This window comes from Copadichromis virginalis, linkage group LG22, assembly GCF_057382275.1.
Source record: "Copadichromis virginalis isolate Kocher_CV1m ecotype Utaka linkage group LG22, C_Virginalis_male_GT1.1, whole genome shotgun sequence".
In the NCBI taxonomy this organism is placed as follows: domain Eukaryota; kingdom Metazoa; phylum Chordata; class Actinopteri; order Cichliformes; family Cichlidae; genus Copadichromis; species Copadichromis virginalis.
In genome coordinates, this window is record NC_140638.1 from 19,442,572 (window position 1) to 19,465,555 (window position 22,984).

Sequence of the window (22,984 nt, forward strand, 5' to 3'; positions counted from 1 at the left end):
TTTCTCTCAGCCGTAAACACTGATAAAAATGTTTATTCTTCCCTTATTGAATCCGTTTCCCAACCCATTTTCTATGATTTTCTAGTTTGGCAGTTTTAATCTTAATAACAGGATACTGGAAACAAAATGTCACTGTATGTTTTAGATCATCTGTGCCTCGTTTAAGTGACCTTTAACATCAACGGAACAAACCATCAGCGTGCGCCTTTAGCATCTTTTCATGCATGTTGCGTTTCAAATGCTTCCATTTGAAGGTAAAGGTTTGGCTTTCCTAAAAATTAGTAATAGATTCAGATGGCTCCAATCTGCTTATTGCGTTATTAAATACATTTTGAATAATTTGAGTCATGGTGACATCGGAGTTCATTTGGATCTAAGTTTTAAATATATATATTACGTCGGACTAGTGTCTGCAAAGCCTTTTCCCCCATGAGGGCATTAAAGATCTCTATAAATACATTCTTTTAAAACTGCATTTAGGCATATAGACATGTTCAAGAGGACATGATGGCATATGTCAGAAGCTTCCGATCCACTCGTATTTTCCCACAGAAGAGTTTACTGACAATAACCTGAAAAGGAGAAAATATCCAAAGAGTATCCAACCTGGCACTAGCAAGGTGTACCTAATAAAGTGGCTGATGAGTGTATTTATTTCTTTTTTTTTAAGCTAATTTTTCTAAAGTTATTGATCACACTTTTCTTGCAGCCACATCTTAGTGTCTTAAACATTGCTCAGTTTCTAGATTGTAGGCAAGAACTGATATTGCATACTGAATACCAAATATATAGTCATATAATATGTGCATTTATCAGCAGACAGTACATAAAAGCAGCAGTAAACAGAGCAACAAAGTAAAGAGCCTACTTTCACAGACTGAAAGTCACAGTTTTATTTCAGGTATTTCACAGTGAAATATAAATGTGAGGTATTTCAGGATTTAAACAAATGTGTGTTCACTGAACAGCTAATCTACAACCGTAAGTAATCAGACATTACAAAAAACACACAAGTCATATTTAATAGAGCAATGGTGCAAAAGCATGTAGCCAAAGAAAGTATCAAAAGAAAATGTAAAGTTTAGATGACACTAATTGTAAGTCTACAGATGTTTGGCAGATGTGCCTTTTCATTGTAAACAGTGACTGGTGAGTCCCATTCTGAATGATAATCTAATATTTTCATTGGTGATTGATTTGTATGCATTTACAAATATGTAACAATGAGATATTTACATTTATCACTTCTATATTTCAACTTTGTAATAAAAAAAAAACAAAAACAGAAAAATGTTCCCACTGGAGAGAACTGAAAGCTGAAATAAGTAAATAAATCAAATACAAAAGTTTGAACATCAAATAGCATGAATTGTAGTTAAAGGTATATATTTTCTATATAAATCTATTTTTGTAACATTAGAAAATGGAGAAAATATATATGTAAACCAGCTCGTCATGCCACAAATGCCACCACAGAGAAAAGCCGGATTTCCTGTGATGCTTCGGCAATTTGATAAATAAATACTTTATAATCCTTCAACATCCACAGTTCGGGAGTTTACAAACGGGGGATGTGTTAAATTAGATGAAAAGAAGTCCGCCCATCTTTCTGACTGTGCAGAAGATGCAGAAACTGACTGACAGCTGAAATAGCGACCTCGGTGCCCCCGGTTACAATTCAGGATTCTAGGAGCGCCGCTCCAATCCGCCCAGCAACTGTCGCGCTGTTGGACAAACTGTGTGCCTTTTCACTGGCTTGGAAACTCAACTAGTTTCTCAAGTTCTGATGCTCTGGATTACACAGATTACGACACGGGCCTCCTCCCATTTCTTTGTTTTTTAAGAGTATTCACAAAGATAAAGCGCATATAATCTTAAGATGCTCAAAGTGAGGAGAGAAAATCTTTCAAGCCCCCCTTCTTGGTGCCCTGGTTGTCCTCTCGCTGGAGAATCTTGCTTAGATGTCGGACAAACCAGTTTCTAATTTTAGGAGGCTTGGAGGAAGCTGAGCCTGAGCCTGATCCTGAAGTGGTAGTAGTGGAGGTGGAGGTGGAGGAGGAGGAGGAGAATCTAGCGAGAAGGAAGAGTTCAGTTAAGAGTTACAGTAACTTAAGATTTTGTTGGTTAGCAGGAAATGTTAAAAGCAAGCTATCACCAGCGACACGATCCGAAAAACGTGGAACCAACACGTGCCGCCCGCACATCTTGTTCCCTTAATGCTGACTTAATAGAAACTCAATCACTCAAATCCCAACATGCCTGACACATCACTGTCTCATATGTCTGCAGAACCAACTAAGTTTAATCAAGCAAGGCTGTAACTAAACTTTTGGCTCTGCGCATATTAGTAACAGCAAACCAAAATAAACTTACCTCGGTGTATGAGCAGGCGCCCTGTCCTTGCCAGGAGTCTTGTGGGCATTCATGCTGGATCTGCTGGTTGACTGTGGGGTTTTGTGCTTGCCAGCACTCCCTGGTGTGTTGTGGGTCTTAGCGAAGGTAGCTATAAAATCCCTGTTCACCCCCTTGTACCTGGATGTCTTATTGCAGGCATGGCAGGTGGCCATCTGGGATAAGGAGAAGGAAAGGAACATATCCATTAATAATGCATGCTCTGCGTCTACACTGCGCTCATACACAATGAGGTTTTGAGGTGAAGGCATACATGGCATCCCCAGAGGAGTACTTGGAAGGAAATCCGTTGAAACTTCTTGTGTATAATTTCAACAAATTATGTAAATCCTAGAGAGGAAGGTGAAGCTTTTTGTCATTCTAGCTATTATTTTTCATCAAAACTCACCATTTCCACAGTTTAATGGCTTTCTCTGGGACGCACAACAGTTTGGTGTGGACTTGGGCCTGACTAGCTGTAATAAAAATGGTGCACATGCCACAGGTGACGCAGGCCAACCCGCAAGCCTCACAGATGTCAGGGACACGTACTGACATCTCAAAGCTGAGGAAAAGTTTACAATGAGGTAGAGGAAGCTTACTAATGACAGGAGATTCACTTAACAGCTGAGGCTCTTCCCACTGGCTGTGCCAAAGATAATTTTACCAATGAACATTGCAGACATGAAAATAGTTGGACTGCTTGAAGCAGGATGGGAAAACAATGTGTTCAGCCTATGAGACGGCAAGGTGGGGCTGTTGCCATGCAATTTCGCCTATTCAGGGTACACTGCAATGTGGAAAGGTTACAACGGGTAACAGATCAAAGACTCGCAGAACTTTGTGCTCAAGAAAAACAAAACTGTACTAATCAATAAATTAGATGTACCATGCTCACATTCAGCTTCATATTCTTATTCTGTGATTTAAAGGTGTAGCTGTGCATGATTCGCAGATGCTATCAGAGCTGTTGGCTAGTTCTTTCTAGTTTAACTCTATAACATTTTTTCCCCTACAACTTCTCTGATGCTTGAGCTGAGCCTACTGTTTTATGTAATTCAAAATAAGACACACTGCATTCAAATAAAATATAAACTCCATGTAAGGCAAAACAAGTAGCAGGAAAGTTGCAAGGTAGAACTACAGGTCAGGAGATCCTTGCAATTTAAGACAACATGCATAATAACTCTTGGCCTATGACTGTGTGTCCAAGTGAAATGGTGCATGAAACAGCAGTACATGTCATGGTGTGCACACAGGCTGTTAATAAACCATCAATGATTAATCAAATAAGTTATGGAATCATAATGTGACTCGGACAAACAGATAAAAAACAAAACAACTGACTGCTATTGTAAGCCACAATTACTTTATATATACTCTTCAGTATTAGGCAGGACTTCTTATCAATTGCAGCCCATTATAAGACACCACAGAATGAACTGAGTGATGGTAACAATATAGAAAATCATCCCAGCATCATGACCCTGCTATAATTATAAGATATGCCATTTTTTTCTGCTGTTTTAACAAATGTCAAATAACTTCAGCTAACTCCAGCACAGGAAAAATAAAAATCTTGAACAGAAGAGCCATTTACACTTTTTTTCCTCTTAAGTAAAACTTTATTTAAAGTAGCAAATGCAGTGCACAGTGTTCAATAAAACCTCAATATCCCTCCAAAATCTAAGCATAAAAAAATCCCAGTAGTGACAGAAGCTATCCAGAGTTGCCACAACATTAGAACTGGTTTGAACAGACCACCGCTGCAGAGGTCAGCAAATCTGAGCCAAACTGTTGACAGTCCTGAATGCTGAGGAGATGGAAAACTCACCGACACAAATGTAGCCATTTCAGATTCTGACAGGTGTCTACTGCCGAGTGTTGGAGAGTTGGGTTTCAGTGAACCAGCACTTAGTTCTGGGTTCCTCTTCGTTTTTACCGCACCGTTAGAGAAGTGTTTACTAAAGGAGCCTGCCAGTCCCGCTTTATAGTGACAAAGCCAAGCAACTGACCCACCCATCTGTGCATAGGGGTGTGGCTCAATGAGGACTGACCAATGCTCTGTGAAGCAGATGGACTAAATAACCCCAGACTTTCTCTAGAGGATGGATCGCAGTGTTACTAGTGCATGCAAGATCTTTTGATTAAGTCTATTTGTTAACAAAAGATCCAAACTCAGAACACTTGCATTTAGTAAATACTGCTGAATAACTGATAATTTAAATGCTGTTTATTATTTACTTGTACTCTAGATGTAACGTGAAACAGATTCAAACCACAAAGAATTTTGTGTTCAAGCAAAAATAAAAAATAATATAAATAAAAAACCTGTACTGAACAGGAGTAGCTTTGCATAAACACACCTAACATGCAGCAATTAATAAAGCACAATAATAGTGCACTATAATCATTATTTCTGTTTAAATAAATGTGCTTGGTGTGGCCCATCACGTCATCTGATTGACATGACGGGCTGGATCTGATTGAAATAAGACATTTTAGGTAGTTTCCTCTGGCCTTTAAGCCACCTTTCTTCTGACTGGCTGCCTCTTGCAAACTGAAGGTTTAAATCTGACGTCAACTGTGCTTAGATATAACTCTGTACCCCGAGATGAGGCAAAGCACATGCGTTGTGCGTGTGCTCACTAATTGAAACATTAATCCATGTTTAGTATGAGCACTCACCATTGTAGCAGTACATGTAGGACACAAAAATAAGGAAAGGCATAACTGGCTGCCTTTTAAGAAGTTATCTTGGGTCAGTATTTTAGAAATGTGGAATTTCTAATCTATGCATTGTATGTGGTTTGAATATGAAGATTTTATTATTGATGGTTTTTGAGTAGCCCTGTGATGCACTGGTGACCTCTTCTGAGTGTACGCCACCTCCTGCTGTATGACAGCTCAGACAGGCTCCAGCCCTCGATGGATAGATGGATGGATATCTCCTAAACTGCAGTTATCTTATAAGGAGTCTAAAATAAATGTAGAAAGGCACATTCAGCTGAGAGAGGACATTCAACAGTGAAAAAAAAAACCTTTCCTCAAACAAAGTATTCCAAACTTGGAATAACTGGTGCTGTTCAGTAAAGTAGGCACACAAAGTCTGGAGTATCTATAAGCAAAGTAATGCACTAATATTAAAAAGGTGCAGGTGTATAAAGATGTTATACTGGAACTAGTTTCTGGTCACATAGAGACATTTTAGACAAATGGATAAAATAGTTATATTAGTTTTGCAGGAAGAATCCATCCTGCTTTTTCCCCTCAGGCCAAACAGATTAGATCTGATTAGTTATGAATTTCGTTTTCACAGTTAAAATATTTGCATGGCACAAACCACTGAAAACAATATTTGGTTGGAGTTGGAGTAACTGACTTTTTAAATAACATAGTTTTTTTGCAGCAATGTAAAATAGTTCATAAACACTCCTTGCATGCAGTTGCATCATTACTGTGATGCACTTGAATAGAGGGTTGTAAGTTTTGGCAGATTCCTGGCAGTGACCTCCAATCGTGTTTGAGTTACGGGATGTGAAACCGCCAAATTCAATGTGGATAGTTCCAGTTTTAACCTCCTCCTATCCACTTACATAAATGTTGTGATGCGTACCGTTTGCTTTATTGCACTTTCATATAATCTTTCCATCACCACTTCCTGTTTCTGCAATGATCAAACAATTTCTTCCCATACATCATTAAATTTTTATCTAACCAAATCATAACAGGGGGTATGGGGGTATATCATTAAGCAGAAAACTAATTGCTGTTCTGTTATAGATGATATAGCTTCAATTGTAACACATGCTGTAAGTAATAAGAGCTGGAGACATTTAGGTGACAGCGCAGATTTTCGTGTTTCAACTTTTGACGACTATGATTTCTTCAAATGATTACTCCAGGGGAGGGAGGGGTGCACATAGTTAATGGTGGGCTAGATCAAACACAGAGAGACAGCTGGTTGCAGATGGATGTTTACAACTAGGATGACCTCATGCTGTTTATCCTCTCCTGGCCTCGCTGTCATTAGCCAGCTCGAATGAAGCGCTGATATGACAGGATCTAAAAATCTTTCCCTAATAAAAAAGTGTGTGCATGTAAGTGCACAGCGGAGATGCTAATCAGCAACTGGAAAGTGCCTAGGAAATGACGCTGTCCACTCTCAGACGACAGTGACGGTAAGGTTGTTGCATAGTGATAAGAAATCATGACAACCTAAAACGCAATCCTAGTCACGTGTACCTGTTTAATTTACGCTAATCCTTCGACATGCGGCGTATGCACTTGCAGAGCCACACGTGAATCGGTGGCAGAGAGAGATCTGATTTCCTCATCTTGGCATTCTGGCAGCAGACAAACCAGCGCATTGGCCAACCAAGCATAAGGCTAATGCGGATAAACAACCACCTATATACACCCCAAGGGATATTAAGCATTTTATTTATTTATTTTTTTGCAGAAAGTAAGGTTCCCGTTCAATTTCATGCCATGATTTTAATGCCAGGAGTGTGTAATTGCCTCTAAACTGTGCAGTCTTGCAGCGGCTCTTTCTGCATGTAAAAATAATAAAGCTCAAGTCATAGATTAATGCACGACTTCCTGAACGAAAGAACGCAGGTCTAAGTTACGAACGGTGTAATGGTTTGAACTTTAAATGAGCAAATAGACTGTTAGATAGTTCACAAAGGTGAAAACTTTCAATTTAAATAACCTGAGATCAATGAGATCCTGCAGCTGTAATTCTTGTAGTTCAATCTCTGGCAAGCTGACTGTTGTGTGTAACCCAATACTGTGACAAATGAGAACAGAGTTTAACATTCTCTGAGTCTAAAACAAAAAATCGAATCAAATAATCGGCCAGAACTTTTATTTTCTCTTCCAGAGCATACTGTACTTCTCTCCCAGCATACGACAAACATTCCTGCACTTTGCAATTGCTCATTTTCATGATTATAAGTAGTCAACATTGTTTGCAGTCAACATTGTTGACACACACACACACACACACACACACACACACACACACACACACACACACACACACACACACACACACACACACACACACACACACACACATCAATTCTGCAGATGGACCTTTCCTGCTAATAATAGCCTCTGCTCCATAAATACCTCCCTTCCTAGCTTTCTCTCTGCTGTCAGAGGTCAGCTTTGGTTGATTAATCTGACCTCAGCAGTGCAATACTGCCCAAGAGGAGGAAGATGAGTAGAGTAGCAGAGTGAGTCACAGAATGAAGCGTCTGTTAGGACTCCTAAAGTAGAAATATAAGTCATATAATTGTTTATCAGTGCTAAATGTCTATCGTGTGATGAGATGGTTCTGTTTTTGTGAACATCAAAGTATGATTATCCACATACGCTGTGTGTGAAAGTCATTCGAGACCGCATCAATACAACGCAATAAAGCTGAAAGCAGAAGAGCAGTTGGGGATCAATACGAGGCAAGAAGTATAAACTTTCCTCTCGCCATGGCCTTGCTCTGTGATTGGGTGCATGCAGCCACTTAGTCACACTGTCTGGAGGCAGGCAGGCTGGTAAATACACAGACACCTGATCTGAATGCAGATCTCCTGCATGCTGCCATAAAAACATATCTGTTTCTCTCTTTCTTTCTCGCTCTCTTGTCAGTGATAAAGGTCACATTTTGTCCTGCGTCGCACAAGCCGGTCAGCCTCAAGAGCCAAAAACAGCAAACGCCGGGAAACAGCTTCAAAGACGTGAAATGATGGTTTACCCGCAGTCCTCAACAAACTTATTTCCAGTCAGCCAGATTAGATAAAGAAAAAAAAACAACATTCTAATTCTTCATAATAACTCCCATGTGAGTTTTTATCAACATCTGCTGCCTATGCTAATCTGATTTCTAATACTCCAGAGTGAAAAGTGTTTGCAGGTTCTTTTAGATATGGAGAGGAAAAAAAACTACAGTAATGTATAAAGTCTTGAGGCATGCCTGATTTATTTATATTTTGCTTCCAAGGTGCCAGACTTTCTTGTAACTTTTAAAGTGGTCTTAAACAATAGTTCTGCAGGCTTTCGAGCGTCTTTCAAAGCTTTTCTTTAGACATTTGTTGTTTTTCTAAGAGGACTGTTTTCTTATTCATGAAGCCACTTAACACTGACCTGTGAATCTTTAACACAAGCAGCTAACTCAAGGGACAGCCCAATGTTGCATCTACACATAACACACAGCAGAGAACCCAAATTGTAGTTTTAGGCACTATCATCCCGTCACAAAAACACATGGCAAAAATGAAAATCTGGGCACGGTGTGCAGTGTGTGCTGACAGAAAAAATCCAGCAAACGTGTCACAGGACCTGAGAGATCCATCTGGACATTCACTTAAATCTATCTACTACCTCAACCCGGATTGGAAATGGTCTCAGTGGAAGAGTGGCTGTCAAGAAGCCATTCTGGAGAAAGGGGAACAAGGAGAGAAGGCTGAGGTATGACAAATGACACAAGAACTGGACTGAAAATCAGTGGCAACAGATCTGATGGAGTGATGAATCCTAACTTGAAATTTTTGAATTGTAGTCAGTAAATGAATGGGATTATTTTGCAGCGATTATGTTTCTTTGGGAAATATCATACAAATGTTTATATTTCTCGTTTTTGCTTCTCTTCATTTCCCTTTTTCCTTCTTTTTTCCTTTTATTTCACAGCCTTAAAGGTACGGGCTAATTACCCTGAATGTACAGATCATCTGTAATCCTTTTCTTTTTGTTTATATGTATAAAAGAAAAGCTCTTGTAGGGAGGTGGTTATGAGCAGTGATGGGAATAACAGCGTTACAAGTAATGGCATTACTAACGGCGTTACTTTTTTCAGTAATGAGTAATCTAACTAATTACTATACCTATCTTTACAAGGCCGCTACCGTTACTAACAAGACAATGCGGTGCGGTCGCGTTACTATTTTTCAACAAACAGACGGTTGAAGCTGACAAAGTAAATAGTTTTTAAAGGTGAAATGTAGAGGGAAAATCAAAAGTAGTCAAAAATGGCCAATTATACCCTCATTTTTCAAGTAAAGCAATAGTTACTTTTCAAGTAATTAATTACTTGTATCTTGTAACTCAGGTTTTTCTTTTGAAGAAGTAACTAGTAACTATAATTAATGACTTTTTCAAAGTAACTTGCCCAACACTGGTTATGAGAGACGTACAACAGTGAGTGTCTACAGCCATCTATAAACACATGGTGGAGGCTCTGTCATGGCTTGGGGCTGCGTTTGAGCCAGTGGTGTTGGACATCTTGTCAAAACAAGAATTATGAAAACAGAAAAGTACCGTCAGAGTTTGCTAGACCATGAAAAACCACCTGGAAAGGATCTAATTGGCAACGACTCCCATGTTCCAACAATACATGATCCCTTTAAATCCAGGTATCCCAAACATACTGCTAATGCAATAAAAGCATAGCTGGATATAAAAACACATAATGGAACACCATCAGTCATGGGCAGGCCTACCAACAGCCCAGAACACAATATTATTAAAGCAGCATGAGAGACAGAGAACAGAAGAAAAGGCAGCCAACATTCAAAAAGAGCTCTGAATAAATAATAATAATAAAAAAAAGTGACAGAAATACTTGTCAAAGTCCCTCAGACATTATCTGTTGAAGTTTATGCAAACCAGGCACTACATACTTTTAATATATTTATAAAATCATGCAGTTCTGAGTAGTTTGAGAATACAATAGCAACATTTGATGACCTAGAGCTGTCTGCATTTGTAAGTTTAAAACAAACAAACAAACAAACACAACCACAGAGTACAGTCTGCATTTAAATTTACAAAAATCTTTACCTTGGAGATATATCTCCACCCATCAGGCTGTTCAAAACACAGGTGAAGTTTTGAGGCTGAGGAATAAAGAAAAGAGCCCAGAGACAGATCTGGATTTAGAACTCTGCCCTGATTATTATAGAGATGACGAATGGCCCGTACTTGGCTTTACAGAAGACATGCAGCGAATGCCATTAATGCACACACGTGCTGACAGATTCAATTTCAGAAAGCGTATGATTCAAATGCTGGTGAGTGAGGATGCGAAAGCCGAACAGAGGGAACGCCAAGTTCCAAAGCAGACTTTTTAATAGTTGCATCAAGACGTTAATTGAGAGATGACATGCTGCAGTGGTACCACTTTAAGTTCTCTATATGGGGTTTATCCCGCATGTCTACTCAACTACAGACATGATGACAGTGGAGAGAAGAAAGTGTGGATGCTTAAAATAATTAAACTGTATGTTACATTATGCATATTTTGGTTTTCGTTTGCTCTTCAAGGATGTCAGTTCAGCTGGCATCAGTTTCCCGTGACTCCTGCCATTGCTACGTACAGTATGTAGATGTTAACATATTTCAAATGCTTTACTTAAATACCCACACACGTGGCACAAGAGTGAGTGTTTCCACCTCCCACTGTGACTCCTCTGTTTGTATCGAAAAAATGCTTTCATCTCTAATCATCTGTCTTTCCCAATATTTTTTCCCCTCTTGTAATCCTGCTCCCCCTCAGCGGAACCTTTTCTGCTCCCTGACAGCAAACAGGCAAAACACCAGCTAGACATCGCTGCCTCCTGTTTCCTGTCATGGCCTCAAGCGGCACATTTTCCACTAAAGATAAATGAAAGCGAAATGTGGTGAAGACATGGCCAAGAAAGGAAGGAGAAATGGAGAAAGCATAATGTGAGAGGTCAGATTGTGGTCGGGTAGATGAGCTGAGATAGAACTTAAGAGAGAAGTAACAAGAGAGACTGGAGTGTGTAAAGGTACTAGAATGAGAGCTGGTCAGTGAGGTCAAGAAGAAGTGGTGACTTAAAAAATAAATCACAGATTTGAGTCGCATCAGAAAGATGGCTCTGTGTGTAATGTGCCAAAAACAGAACGACCTATGGTCTGTCACTTTGCTCCTTCATATCTGGTTCATCTTGTATTCTGAAAACGAACTGAATGAGAATGAATAAAAGGACCAACAGAAATATTTTTCCTAATGCAGACATGCACTAATCACCTGAAAAAACATGAAAGCACAGAATACATTTTCCTTGTGACAAGCAACTCTGATAGAAAGTCTAAAACTAAACTCAAGGAGGAAGAAGAGAAGAATGCAGGAGGACAATAGGCTATTCTTCGCTCCATTTAGGGTCTCTGCCTCTTTTGTGGCGCTGCATCCAACCTATTCCCAGATCCACTGCTGGATAACCCGCTCAGCACGCATAAACAAAGTGATTTATCGCAGCACTAAGACAACTTCACAGGGCTGAGGAAAGCCTGTCATGCACTGGCATCCCACCATAAGGGCAGCACGCGCGCACACACACACACACACACACACACACACACACCAAACGGCAATAGCAATACAGTGTGAAATCAAGGGGATTTACACCCTGGAGTATAAACGCTGCAAATCGCTTGTGTGCATGACTATAAATTTGTATTTACTGGTCCAGTGGTCCCTTCTGATGTTTGCATGCTTACATTTTAGCTAGAAAAGCTGCTCTTTTAAATTTACTGCAAAAATACACTGTTTTAAGGCATGTGCATTGAAAATGGCACCTATTACAGCAGGGTGCAGCATCCATATAGGGTGCAGCATGCACATAGGGTGGAGCATGCACATAGGGTGAAGCATGCACATAGGGTGGAGCATGCACATAGGGTGGAGCATGCACATAGGGTGCAGCATGCATATAGGGTGCAGCATGCATATAGGGTGGAGCATGCATATAGGGTGGAGCATGCATATAGCGTGCATGTTCAAGATTATTCACACTGCTTCAATGTTAAAGAGTTTAACTGATAATTCGTGCAAAGACTTTCTAAATGCAGGTAAGTGAGAGAAATGCAAATATGAAACTATAAAAGATCGATAAAAATATTGACATTATTGACAACAAATCTCATCCACAAAAAGGCCCCGTAACTGTTCTGATGCTTCTGAAAACAAATGAGCGCACAAGAGAAATGAGTCTTTGCATCTACAAATAGTCATACGTTGTTTAAAATAAACACCTGTCTCCTGCTCAAGATAAAAAAAACACACAAAGGTAAATTTACACAACAGACTTACGTGGCTGACCGTAAGAGGAGACTAATATACTGTGTACACAGCCATAACACTTGACTCTGGCCCACTGAAATGAAGCAATTAAAAAATGAAACAACAACAACAACAGGTGCCAAATTCAATGGTCACTGTGACACATTTCATTTCTCATTCTGTGGATTATTTTTCATGCATTTGGAAAATAATAAAATAATGATTCCCCTTTTATGCTCTAACTATGAAACCAAGTGGATGCCAATCTTTTTATCCAAGCTCGTGCTGAGCCCTTCTTCCTGTCAGAGCTGCTTTGCTCTTTTCATCAGCGTCGTGTCAAGGAGGAAAAGCAAAGGAAGCTTTTCACATTCCACCTCTTATCGTCACGACTCTATCAATGTGCATTTTAAGCATATCAGCTTGCTATCGCCCTTTTACTGAGCACAAGTCTATCATGACCCGCATGTGTGGCTTGACTTGCTGTCTTTTGAACATTGGGCAGGCTAGTGACCATGAAAACAGAGGTTAAAAATACCTTGGAGGACATTCTTGGCGCCATATTGGTTTACGAGGAAGTCATGTGATGGACAAACATCCACACTGTTCATCGTGATGATTGTTGACAAATGAGTCGGCGGAAACGTGAATAATCACGGCTCAATGTCTTTAAGAGTGGCCTTCAGTATAAAACACACAGCATAGTTCTGTTTAGCTACGAGTTTAATAACAGGGGAGCCACACACGCTTAAGGACAGGATGTCTGGGACTGATTGGACCACATGTGTGACAGCAGATCCATGATCCCACGACCCATGCGCTGGCTTTGGAGGCCATTAAAATACAGTGAACTAATTGTCATGTTAAAGAAACCAGTTTGAGCATGACTTGAGTTTGATTTGAGCTTTTTAACATGGCGTGATAGTTCTTTTCAAGCTCCTAAGACTACCACAGACACTACCGCAGAAACCTACACAGACATTGTGCCCAGCCCTTTATTTCTTTGTTGTTATTTTATCTAACAAGTATAGCAAGTATAGCTTGTTCACCTTACTATCATGTTGTGTATCCTTCCTTGATCCAGGATCTGATAAATCTCTTTATCAGACCCCCAATCTCACCTTCACAACAGCCCTTAAAAGTAGAAGTGCTGCATTAGAAATTATAACACAAGGTCCCAGCTCTTTTTGCAGTCCATGATTTGACTCCTTTCACCTCATCTACCTGCCTTTCTCCCTCTTGCCCCTTTTAATATTTCGAACTTCATTCTGCATTTATTCCTCTCACTATCTTTCTTTTTTTTTAATCCTGCTACCGCTCTCATTCTCTATCTACCTCTTAGCCCTCAGAGTCAACAGATACAAAGTGGAGAGTGGGTTCAAAGTGCTTTGTGTCGTGAATACCTGCATACTAAATGAACCAGACCAGATTTTAATGATGCAGCAGCATTTCCACTAAAGCTGCTCTTCATTAGGCTGATGTCAGATCGCTAGAGGGGCTCTTCAGTGCTATCACCGGTGCTGGGGAAAATGACCCTATAGCTGCATGCTCCATCACTAGCTTCCTCATCTAAATGGGTTTATCAGTAGAGTGGGTGTGTGCTGGCCAAAATCTGTTTTTACATTTTATTCTTGCTTGGTGCCATCCATTAAGACGACAGACAAAGGGGACCACTATAACAATTTGGGAGAGGACTGTGGGGTGAACAGAGTGAATGTTGACAAAGCACTCTCTAGCAACATTAGCTCTTACAGTTAAGCCTAATGGGACAACTGTAAGGCTGGAGCAGTAAGTGGAGCGCCATAATGATACCAGACACTTTCTGTGGAATGAATACTAATGACTTCATCGATTTAAATGGCAAAAATGGCTCAAAAAATAGATTATGAGACAATGCAGGACTAGTTAAGTTATAATAAACTGATCATTCTTTTTCTTCTTTTTCTTTTGCATCCAGGCTTCTGCTTTTCTTGTGGAGTTTTCCTGTACTTCATGTGTCTGTGAGGTTTCTCTTCAGATACTCTGGCTTCCTCCCGCAATCTTAAGACATGCATGTTAGGAAACCCGGTGATGCTAAATTGGCTGTAGGTGTGAATGAGAGGATGAACGGTTGTCTGTCCCTCTGTGTTAGCCCTGTGACAGACGGATGACTTGTCCAGGGTGTACCCTGCCTCTCGCTCTACAAAAGCGAGAGGCAGGGCAGTGTAGATCTCCCCTGGCTCATTTATGCTCTGAGGTCAATAATAGCTACAGAATAAGCAGTCAAGTCCACACTAAAGTCCAAGTGATATTTAAGAGAATACAATCATTAGAATATGGCGGGTTATCAGAAGCAGCCGTATTACCAACAATTAAAAAAATACAGATTTCACAAATAAATCACATATCAGCAGCTATCCCACATATCACAAAATAACTACTGACCTTTAGTTTAACATCACTACAGCTGAGGAAACTGTTCAGCCTTAAAGCTGGGATTACTTGGTTAAACCGAGTAAAGACTCAACACGGAGAAGCATGCATCATATAACCAGAACAAACTCCCAGACATAACCAGAGGTGTGCTCTGCTCTTTTAAATCCATGTTTGCCATGCGTTGCTTCCTTTTTTGGAGAGATTTCTTTATATCTCGCACTGCACTGGACTCGTCCGTGATGTTTACTCTTGTGTTTGGTGCTATCTTATTTTTTATTCTTTGTAAATACATGTGTGCCTTTCTTTTATGTTCCTTTGGCCCTGCATGTTTTATGTAAAGCACCTTGTGTTGCCTTGGTTTTGAATTGTCACTTCCATTGTACTCCTGAACAATATGCTGCAGTGCAGTAAAACACATAATCAGGTGCTTAGATTTGTAGTTTGTTTGCCTTCTCACCAGTACCGACGAGGACTTCTGGAAGCGGCACAGCAGATTTTTCTGCACCAGGCTGAGCCGTTTGCCTCTGGCCTTCCTGAGCAGGACACTTTGCACCCGTGCTGATGGACGCTGCTTGGGCCTCAGCCGCACATGGTGATTGTCAGGGTGGAGCCACTGGCAACAGTACGGACACACCCCAGTGTTGTGCAGCATACTGGAGAACTTTTGTTTCAGAGGTCCTGAAAGCAAATGAAAGACACAGACAATCTAAAACGTATCTTTTGAACAAAATAACAATCAAACAACCAAAAATTGCTGAAATGGACAGTACTGCACAAAAGTCTTTTGATCATTTGATTGTTGGGTTTTTCTCTGTATGTATTATTGTAGGGTCCACACTACAATATAAAGCGCCTTGAGGCGACTGTTGTTGTGATTTGGCGCTATATAAATATTGAATTGAATAAATTGAATTGAAAGTCTTGAGCCACCCTCCTTTTTGTCTTACATTATCTTCCAAGTAACTAGATTTTCTTGGAATTTTGAAAGTGCTCTTGAGCAATAGTTCTCCAGGCTTGCTTAAGGTCTTTCAAGGTTTTTCTTTGGCCAATAACTAGTTGTTTTTTTGGTTTTTATTCCTGAAGACTACTTAAAAAAAATGAAAGCTATCTCAGAGAGTTCAGGTTGTGTTAAAGAATAAAGGAGATCACACCAGATATTGACTTTCAGACTCGTTAGAATTGTACAAACATTTCCAAATATAAAGAAGCGAGGGGTAGCTCAAGGTTTTTGCACAATACTATATGCAAGCGTGAGACTGGCCCCTTACAATTTAAACAACGAGGAAATGAGATTTATAACAGAAAGGTGATAGTTTGATCTTGGAATTATCATTTAATAGTCGATATTTCTATTTCCATAGAAAAATGTGATCATTTTAATAGAACTCCAAACAAACACCACGTTACTTAGTTTGGGACGAGTCTTTGTGCTATTTAAGGAGAAAAGTCTGAGGAGTCTTACTAAATGGCACCACTCCCGTTTTATGTGGTTTCGGCTGGCATGGGTCTGAGAGTTTGTGTGTCTGTGAGTGTCTACGTGTGGGTGTTTGATTCCACTGGGCAGTCTGTTTGAGACAGCTGGCTGCCTCTGAGTATTTGGCGGAGGATTTAGTGAGTTTTATCAACCTTGACAAGCCAGTGACAAGGTCCTACTTACTACTGCATTCTGTGCGTGCTTATTACACTCTGGGGCAGAACTGATGAAAACATGCAAAAGTGAAACAGGAAGAAGAAATTTTAATGAAACGGGAGTTCGTTCAAGGACTCACGTCTCCGTGAACTTACCGTTAGCCTTCAAAGACCCCTGCCTGGGAATGAGAAAGAGGAGACGAGTTTGAGACTTCAATTATAACCGAGTTTATGTCAAAACACAACAACACGATCATGAGGCATCATTTTAATAATGTACATCTTGTATATGTGCATTTTTAAAATACTTTATTTGTCATTTAACGTGCATGTATCCTGAAATGCTCCTCTCAATTTACATCACAACAACTCCTGTAACGCTGGACCAGTGAAAGAAACAAGGTAAGAGACAGTGTGATGGAAAATATTGAAATAAATATGTTTATTGCTTGCATATTTGCATAAAATAGATGTTTGCAAACACACAAATTACAAGATGGAAACAATTTTTGGGGACGGGAAAAAAAGACTATCTATTCCCATTATGTGGAGTGGAAAACATGCAACCGGAAAAACTGGTCTCTCCCAAACAATACGGGGCAGCTTTCCAAACCAATTCAGTGGCTTCACCGCCCATGCGGCTGCCCCCGCTTTGGGAACACTCGCAATGAGATATTTTAACTGAGTCACAACTAAGCCACACTAAAATTAGCTCAGGGCTTAAATCGATAAAGGGACATTTATTGTCCGGCTGCACGTGTGTCAGGGACAGACAGAAATAGGGCTGTCTGCTTATGGAAAGGGAGGAGGGCGCGCGGGGTCGGCTTTAATCTGGAGTTAACCTACGGGCCTTTGCCGCGGCGTCTGGTGGCAGACGTTTGTTTATACGCTCCGCCGGCATTCTCAACTGCGCCATATGTGAAACGGTGCATCGTACTGATGGATGATTTCAGATACAGCTGAGCACGCTGTGGGCTTTGCAACATATCTGTCATCAGTCACTGCACAGTCTGAATCACTGTCTCTAGATACTACCCCCAATTTAATAATCAGTGACTGGATTAAGCTGTCAGATTATATAGACGACCTGTCAGCAGATAATACAGGAAATGAAGAGAAACTGTATGAGGCCGATGTGGTGGATTGTCACTCTGTTGTGAAGTGATAATGACTCATGGACCTTGAACAATTCCAGAAATGCAGTTAGTTGTTCGGAAAGCTATTTAATCATTCTCTGCTGACATTTAAAAAAAAAAAAAAAAATCCTTTTCAGGAAGTTAGTTGATTTACATTTCCCATGGTAGTTCACATCACCACTATACAGTATACATATTGATAACAAAAGCAAGAGCTTTTTGTTGGCATGAGATGAAAGACAATCCTCCAACAACCAGCCTGCTAAAAACAACTGAATGACTCAAGTTCGGAGATGAGGAATGTTTTTAGGGAATCTTTTTCTCCCTTACCACAGCTTCCTGAATGAGCCAGCTCTCCGAAAGGCTGCACCGCAAAGACTGCTTCCAGTGTGCAAATCTTATTAACATACTTGTCATGCATCTCCTTTTAAGTGCATGCTCGGTTGTGGCGATAAACGCTGAAGATACGCGTCCTACGGATGAACTGCTGACAGCTGGGAGATCAACGAAGCGCTAGAGGATGCAGTAGGGCAGTGAGGGGAAATTATGTGTCGGCTACAAGGTAATAATGTGATTATAGACAGAAGTGCTGTCTGCAGCATGAAATGAAAAGCATTATGAATATTTTATTGCTACCATCAGGGAAAACAACAGGGCCGCTGGCATGTCTTGAAAAACCTTCACCGGAGATTGTAACTCATTCAGATATTTAGACACAAAGGCCTAGCACAGGTAGCAGCTTCACAATCAGTCCTTGAAATAGTCTAGAAAGTATGCCCCTCTACAGCACCGATTCACATGGTTTCATTCATCACCTGGACCTTACAGCGAAAGAGGCCAGCAGGTCCTTCTCAGTCTGAGGATCATTTGCTCCTGCTGAGAGAAGATGTAACAGGAGTGATACAGTACGAGAGGAAATGAGGGCAAGTGTTGGATAAAGGGAACGGAAGAGGGAAAAAGGCCTTTAAAAGGTGGTGACAAACAGCGATGCCATGCTTAGTGATGCTGCCCTACAGGAGGAAGACTGGGTTCAAATCTCCTGGATGGTTGAATTTGAACTTCATGCCGCAATCCAAAGACATGCATGTTAGGATAACTGGTGATTCTAGAATCGGTTCTGGATGTGAGCTTCATAAAGTGTTTTGAATAAATGTAGCTTTTTGACTTAAGCACTCGAGTGGTCAGTGAGGACAGTCAGCAATAGCTCGGCTTGGCTTGACGCAACTCTGTTTTTATGGTTTCCCATTAGGTGGTAATACCTAGGACCAAATATTTTTTTTGTAGCCACTTGCCCGGAGTTCCATGGGCGTCCATCAGCATTGGCTAGTCAGTGGAGTTACTCGAGCACTCATAAGAGTGACAAAAATCAAAACTGGTACTGTTGAAACGCAGCGATGAGGGAAATGGCTACATAAAAAACAACACCGTGGTAACCGAGTCTGGAAAAAAAGCAATAAATATAGCCTGTGTCGTATACAAATGATGTCAGAGGACTTTCGACCTCCTTGCTGTAATGGCCCTACGCATATTGGAGTCAAGTTGAGTAGGTACTAATGAAAAAGAGGCTTAAGAGAATGCAATCCAAGCATATCTGGATTAACCTTTAATTCTTTGCCCTTTGGATAATTCTTTTTTTTAATGAGAGGTTTGTCATATTTCAGGCCTGCTTCTAGAACGAAATGACTGGGTGGGCATCAAAGATCGGTGAGGATGATCTCTGCCTACACAGCTTACTGGGGCTGAGGCTCTGAAGAGGCTGAAGAGGTCCACACTGAAGACGTTTTCTCCCGCTAAAAACAGTGTCCAGATGACCAGAATCGACTTACCTTTCCTTACCTTGATGATAGAGCATACATCAAGAAATGGCAGATATGAGTTGAAATAAAAATAACAAAAATGCTTTGTTGGCAGGTCAACTGGTGAACAAAAAACAAAAAAAGGCAACAAAATCATTGCTTCAAGCTAGCAAACAAGAGGGTTAGATTTCTCTGTTTACTTTGCAAATGTGGCATATAAGTTGATCCCAGGGTGAGCTGACAACACGTGGCTGATATCCTTCTACAAATCTACGTGTAAATCTGATATAGGGCATTCTATCAAAAGATACCTCAGCCTACACTCAGTTGCCTTATGCACTCCACATATTCACATGGAGAGGCAGGGAGGTCCCAAAACAGAGCCACGCCACCAAATATAAACTACTGCAGATGGAAATATTAACCTTCTTTTGACTACATTGGTCCTGAATTAGGTTTGTTAGGCCGACTAAGTAGGTGATTTCTTTTGGGAATGTGGTATGTCACAGCCAAAATGAAGAAAACAATCAGAAGTTATTAAGGAACAATCATGCCTTGAAGCCCTCTTGCTTTTGCTATATATTTCTCCCACACTAATTACTCAAGAGTTCCAATAATATTAACCAACACACAGCAATTGCAGCTGTACTTCTAGACTGAAAACCATGTGAGGCCTGTGTGAGGACAATAAAAGACAAAACAAGAAACCAAAACAAGTTTCCAAATTGTTTGTCCAGCAGACGACATGCATATTTGTTTTGGTAATCAGAACAGCCAGTCAAGGTCTAGTTACCAGACACGCAACTATGATTACGAACTTACTGGAAAAAGCTTCACTGATTCAACAACGTGAGCCACAATAAGCACACCAAGTACTTGTACATCGAATTCAACAATAGGTGTAATGCCCCATGCAAACATACATACTAACTCATTCAGTCATTGGCCTGGCAGAAGGTGAAGACTGTGCCAGAAGGCACCATCTCCTACAAATATGCGGAGTATGAGCGTATGAGTAATTGCGCACCCACAGAACAAACACTCCAGTGACGCATTGGCCTGCAGAAAGTGGAGACAGTGGAAACCCCCAAAGGAACACATGGACATGGTCGTAATTCCTCAGGATTCAGAACATCAATGCACTCTGATCACGTACACCAATGTATGCCGACTCAAATATTTTCAGTTCCTCTCCTGTTGCGGGTGCACGGTTTGATCAGTTGTGCATTCAAAGCATGCGTCTGAGGCTTTCATTCGTAGCATGAGTTCCTTCCTGTATGCTGCCTCTCATATTATCACTCGGATCACTTAATTAGCTCATGGCGCTAAGTGTACATTTTGGCAGTGGCTGTTCATTGTGTCTTCTCTGCCAGGCACTTTGGCATAAAACCAGTGAGGTCTCTGAGTTACAAAGCCAAACATTTAGATTTGTGTCCTGCCTGCTGGACAGCTGGTCAGAGTTAAACGTGTTCAAAATGTTCTCAAATACCACAGCTAATCATAGCCGGGGAATCTGGGGAACAGATCAATGTTATTAAAGCAGCAGTGGGTTCACACACATCCGGAAAACGACCCGGACTGGGGTTTTCACCATTAAAACCTCTGTTTTTCTTTCCATTCATGGTTCTGCCCACAAATTTCCTGGCTCAGGTAAGAGAGAAGACAAGCCAAAGGACACAGGGACATGGCTGAAACCCAACTAATGCACGAATCGCAGGAGTCCACACATATATGCACAGTCTAAGGATTGTGGAAAGAGCCTACACACACATATGCACATTTTAAAACATTTTAGATGCATTAATGCTCAATTTAAACCCTAATAAAGAAGAAAAGTCTGTATACCAGCAAGTGGGCACAGCCTGAGCGCATGCATGAGCGCGCGCACACACACACACATACAGACAAAGGCTTAAGAGGATTTCTCTTGAAATTACTTCCAGCTTTCACCACAACACGGCAATCACCAATGTCTGGAACGGCTATCAGACACCAAAATTTTGAAGTTCAAGAAGTGAACTGTAAATGATGAATAAAATCATAAAGTGGCTATAATAACTAATGTGTTTAATTCTGAGTAAAAATTCAAAGACTTAATTACAGGAATCTAAAAAGAATAAGACACCTTGGGAATGCTGGATCAGGGCTCTGTTTGGGTTTGTTTACCAACCATACAAGGATGAGGCTGAGGCTTACATACTGCCTGGCTCTCTTACCCGATGATTAGAGGGACTGTCTGCACCACCACCACCACTTTGTTTACTTCCTTGTGCTTTGATTTCAGAGCTTGTTAGGAAGGTGTCTCGTTCTCACCAATTGAAACCATTTCACCAAACTGTAATTCATTTAAATTGAAAATATCACTGAGGCATTGCAAACTTGCCCACAAACACAAGCAGCCACGGCTGGGACTCTCACATGGGCTCATGTCCAGCTACAGTAAGTCACTGTTGTAGAAGAACTACAGCAGGCTAAACTTCAGTGGAAAAGTACAACAATTCATGCTCCAAAACTTCAACACTATTGACACCTGAGGCACCACTAAAGACCAACGTAAGCAGCAGCCACATCTTATTTTTAGACTTCACTGTATTATGTGTTTCTGCAGTTTCACTGTAGCCACCAGTGATCCGATTATCCTCGAGGTGACTGTAACACAAAAAGTTATAAAAAAGCAATGAAAGCACGAGCACATAACCCATTCTTATTTAAATTAACGTGTGAAAAAAGAATGAGAATTAAACAGTGGCTTAATATGTTAGACGTCAGAGCTCAACCAATCCCAAAATGATTGACAGGACATCAGTTACAAAGCTATAGTTCCTTATAACTGCGAAACTATAGCCTGAGTAATAAGGAACTATAATGGGGGCTACAATCATAATTTTCCCTGACATCATCGTCGAGCTAGAAACTTTCCCGGTCACACTGGGCGAACACCTCCACCTAGCGTCCACTTGCTAGCATCACAACAATAAAGGACTGCAAGTAAAATATACTTTTAAGTGGTATTCGTGTTTGGTTATAGTGAAGTATCTTACATGTAGAAGCGCGATAACTCCGGGCAGCTATCCTTATACAGCAGAGAAGCGTCCAGCAGAAAGCTGTTTGATTTTATCTCAGGAGAAATCTCCATTTTTCTGATGATGCACGTGAGAAAACGGAAACTCTCCTGCGAATGCAAATAAAAACTTCCTCCGTAAATGATTAGCCGGCTTAACAAGTACAAAGTGGAGACTAGACAGGCGTCCTTTCCACTACTGGAGAAGCTGCAGCGGAACGACTGTAGAAAATTCTAATTCTCATCAAGTCTGCATTGAGCTAACTAGCGTTCCAGTTAGCCACCTCCGGTCGCGAGATTCTGACGTTACTTGCATTGGATTATGGGAAACGGAGTAGTTAGGGAACACATGGCGGAGCGTATTGATTTCAACACCATTCTCTCATTTGATATTGCAAAAAAAAAAAGAAGAAGAAGACTGTTAGGTATTTTAGTACCATGGGAGCATTTACTGGATATTGTTTTATAGTGACATTAT

At 40.6% G+C, this 22,984-nt stretch overlaps 1 protein-coding gene across 1 annotated transcript; it reads right to left on the minus strand.

Moving 5' to 3' along the window:
- Window positions 1-878: 878 nt before the first annotated feature.
- On the minus strand, window positions 879-22,824 carry rmp24 (ribonuclease MRP subunit p24). Its single transcript, XM_085445836.1, has 5 exons — window positions 22,487-22,824; window positions 16,670-16,692; window positions 15,342-15,562; window positions 2,374-2,567; window positions 879-2,070 (listed from the first exon to the last, which is right to left on the minus strand). The coding sequence occupies exons 1-5, from the start codon at window positions 22,579-22,581 to the stop codon at window positions 1,884-1,886; spliced, it is 720 nt and encodes a 239-aa protein (XP_085301962.1). The 5' UTR covers window positions 22,582-22,824; the 3' UTR covers window positions 879-1,883.
- Between the last annotated feature and the right edge of the window lie 160 nt (window positions 22,825-22,984).

Coding starts and splice junctions, on each gene's coding strand:
- rmp24 (XM_085445836.1), bottom strand. CDS start 22,581: ATGGAGATTTCTCCTGAGATAAAATCAAACAGCTTTCTGCTGGACGCT. Junction 15,563..16,669: donor GGGGTCTTTGAAGGCTAACG/GTAAGTTCACGG, acceptor ATTTGCTTTCAG/GACCTCTGAAACAAAAGTTC. Junction 2,071..2,373: donor GCGCCTGCTCATACACCGAG/GTAAGTTTATTT, acceptor CCTTCTCGCTAG/ATTCTCCTCCTCCTCCTCCA.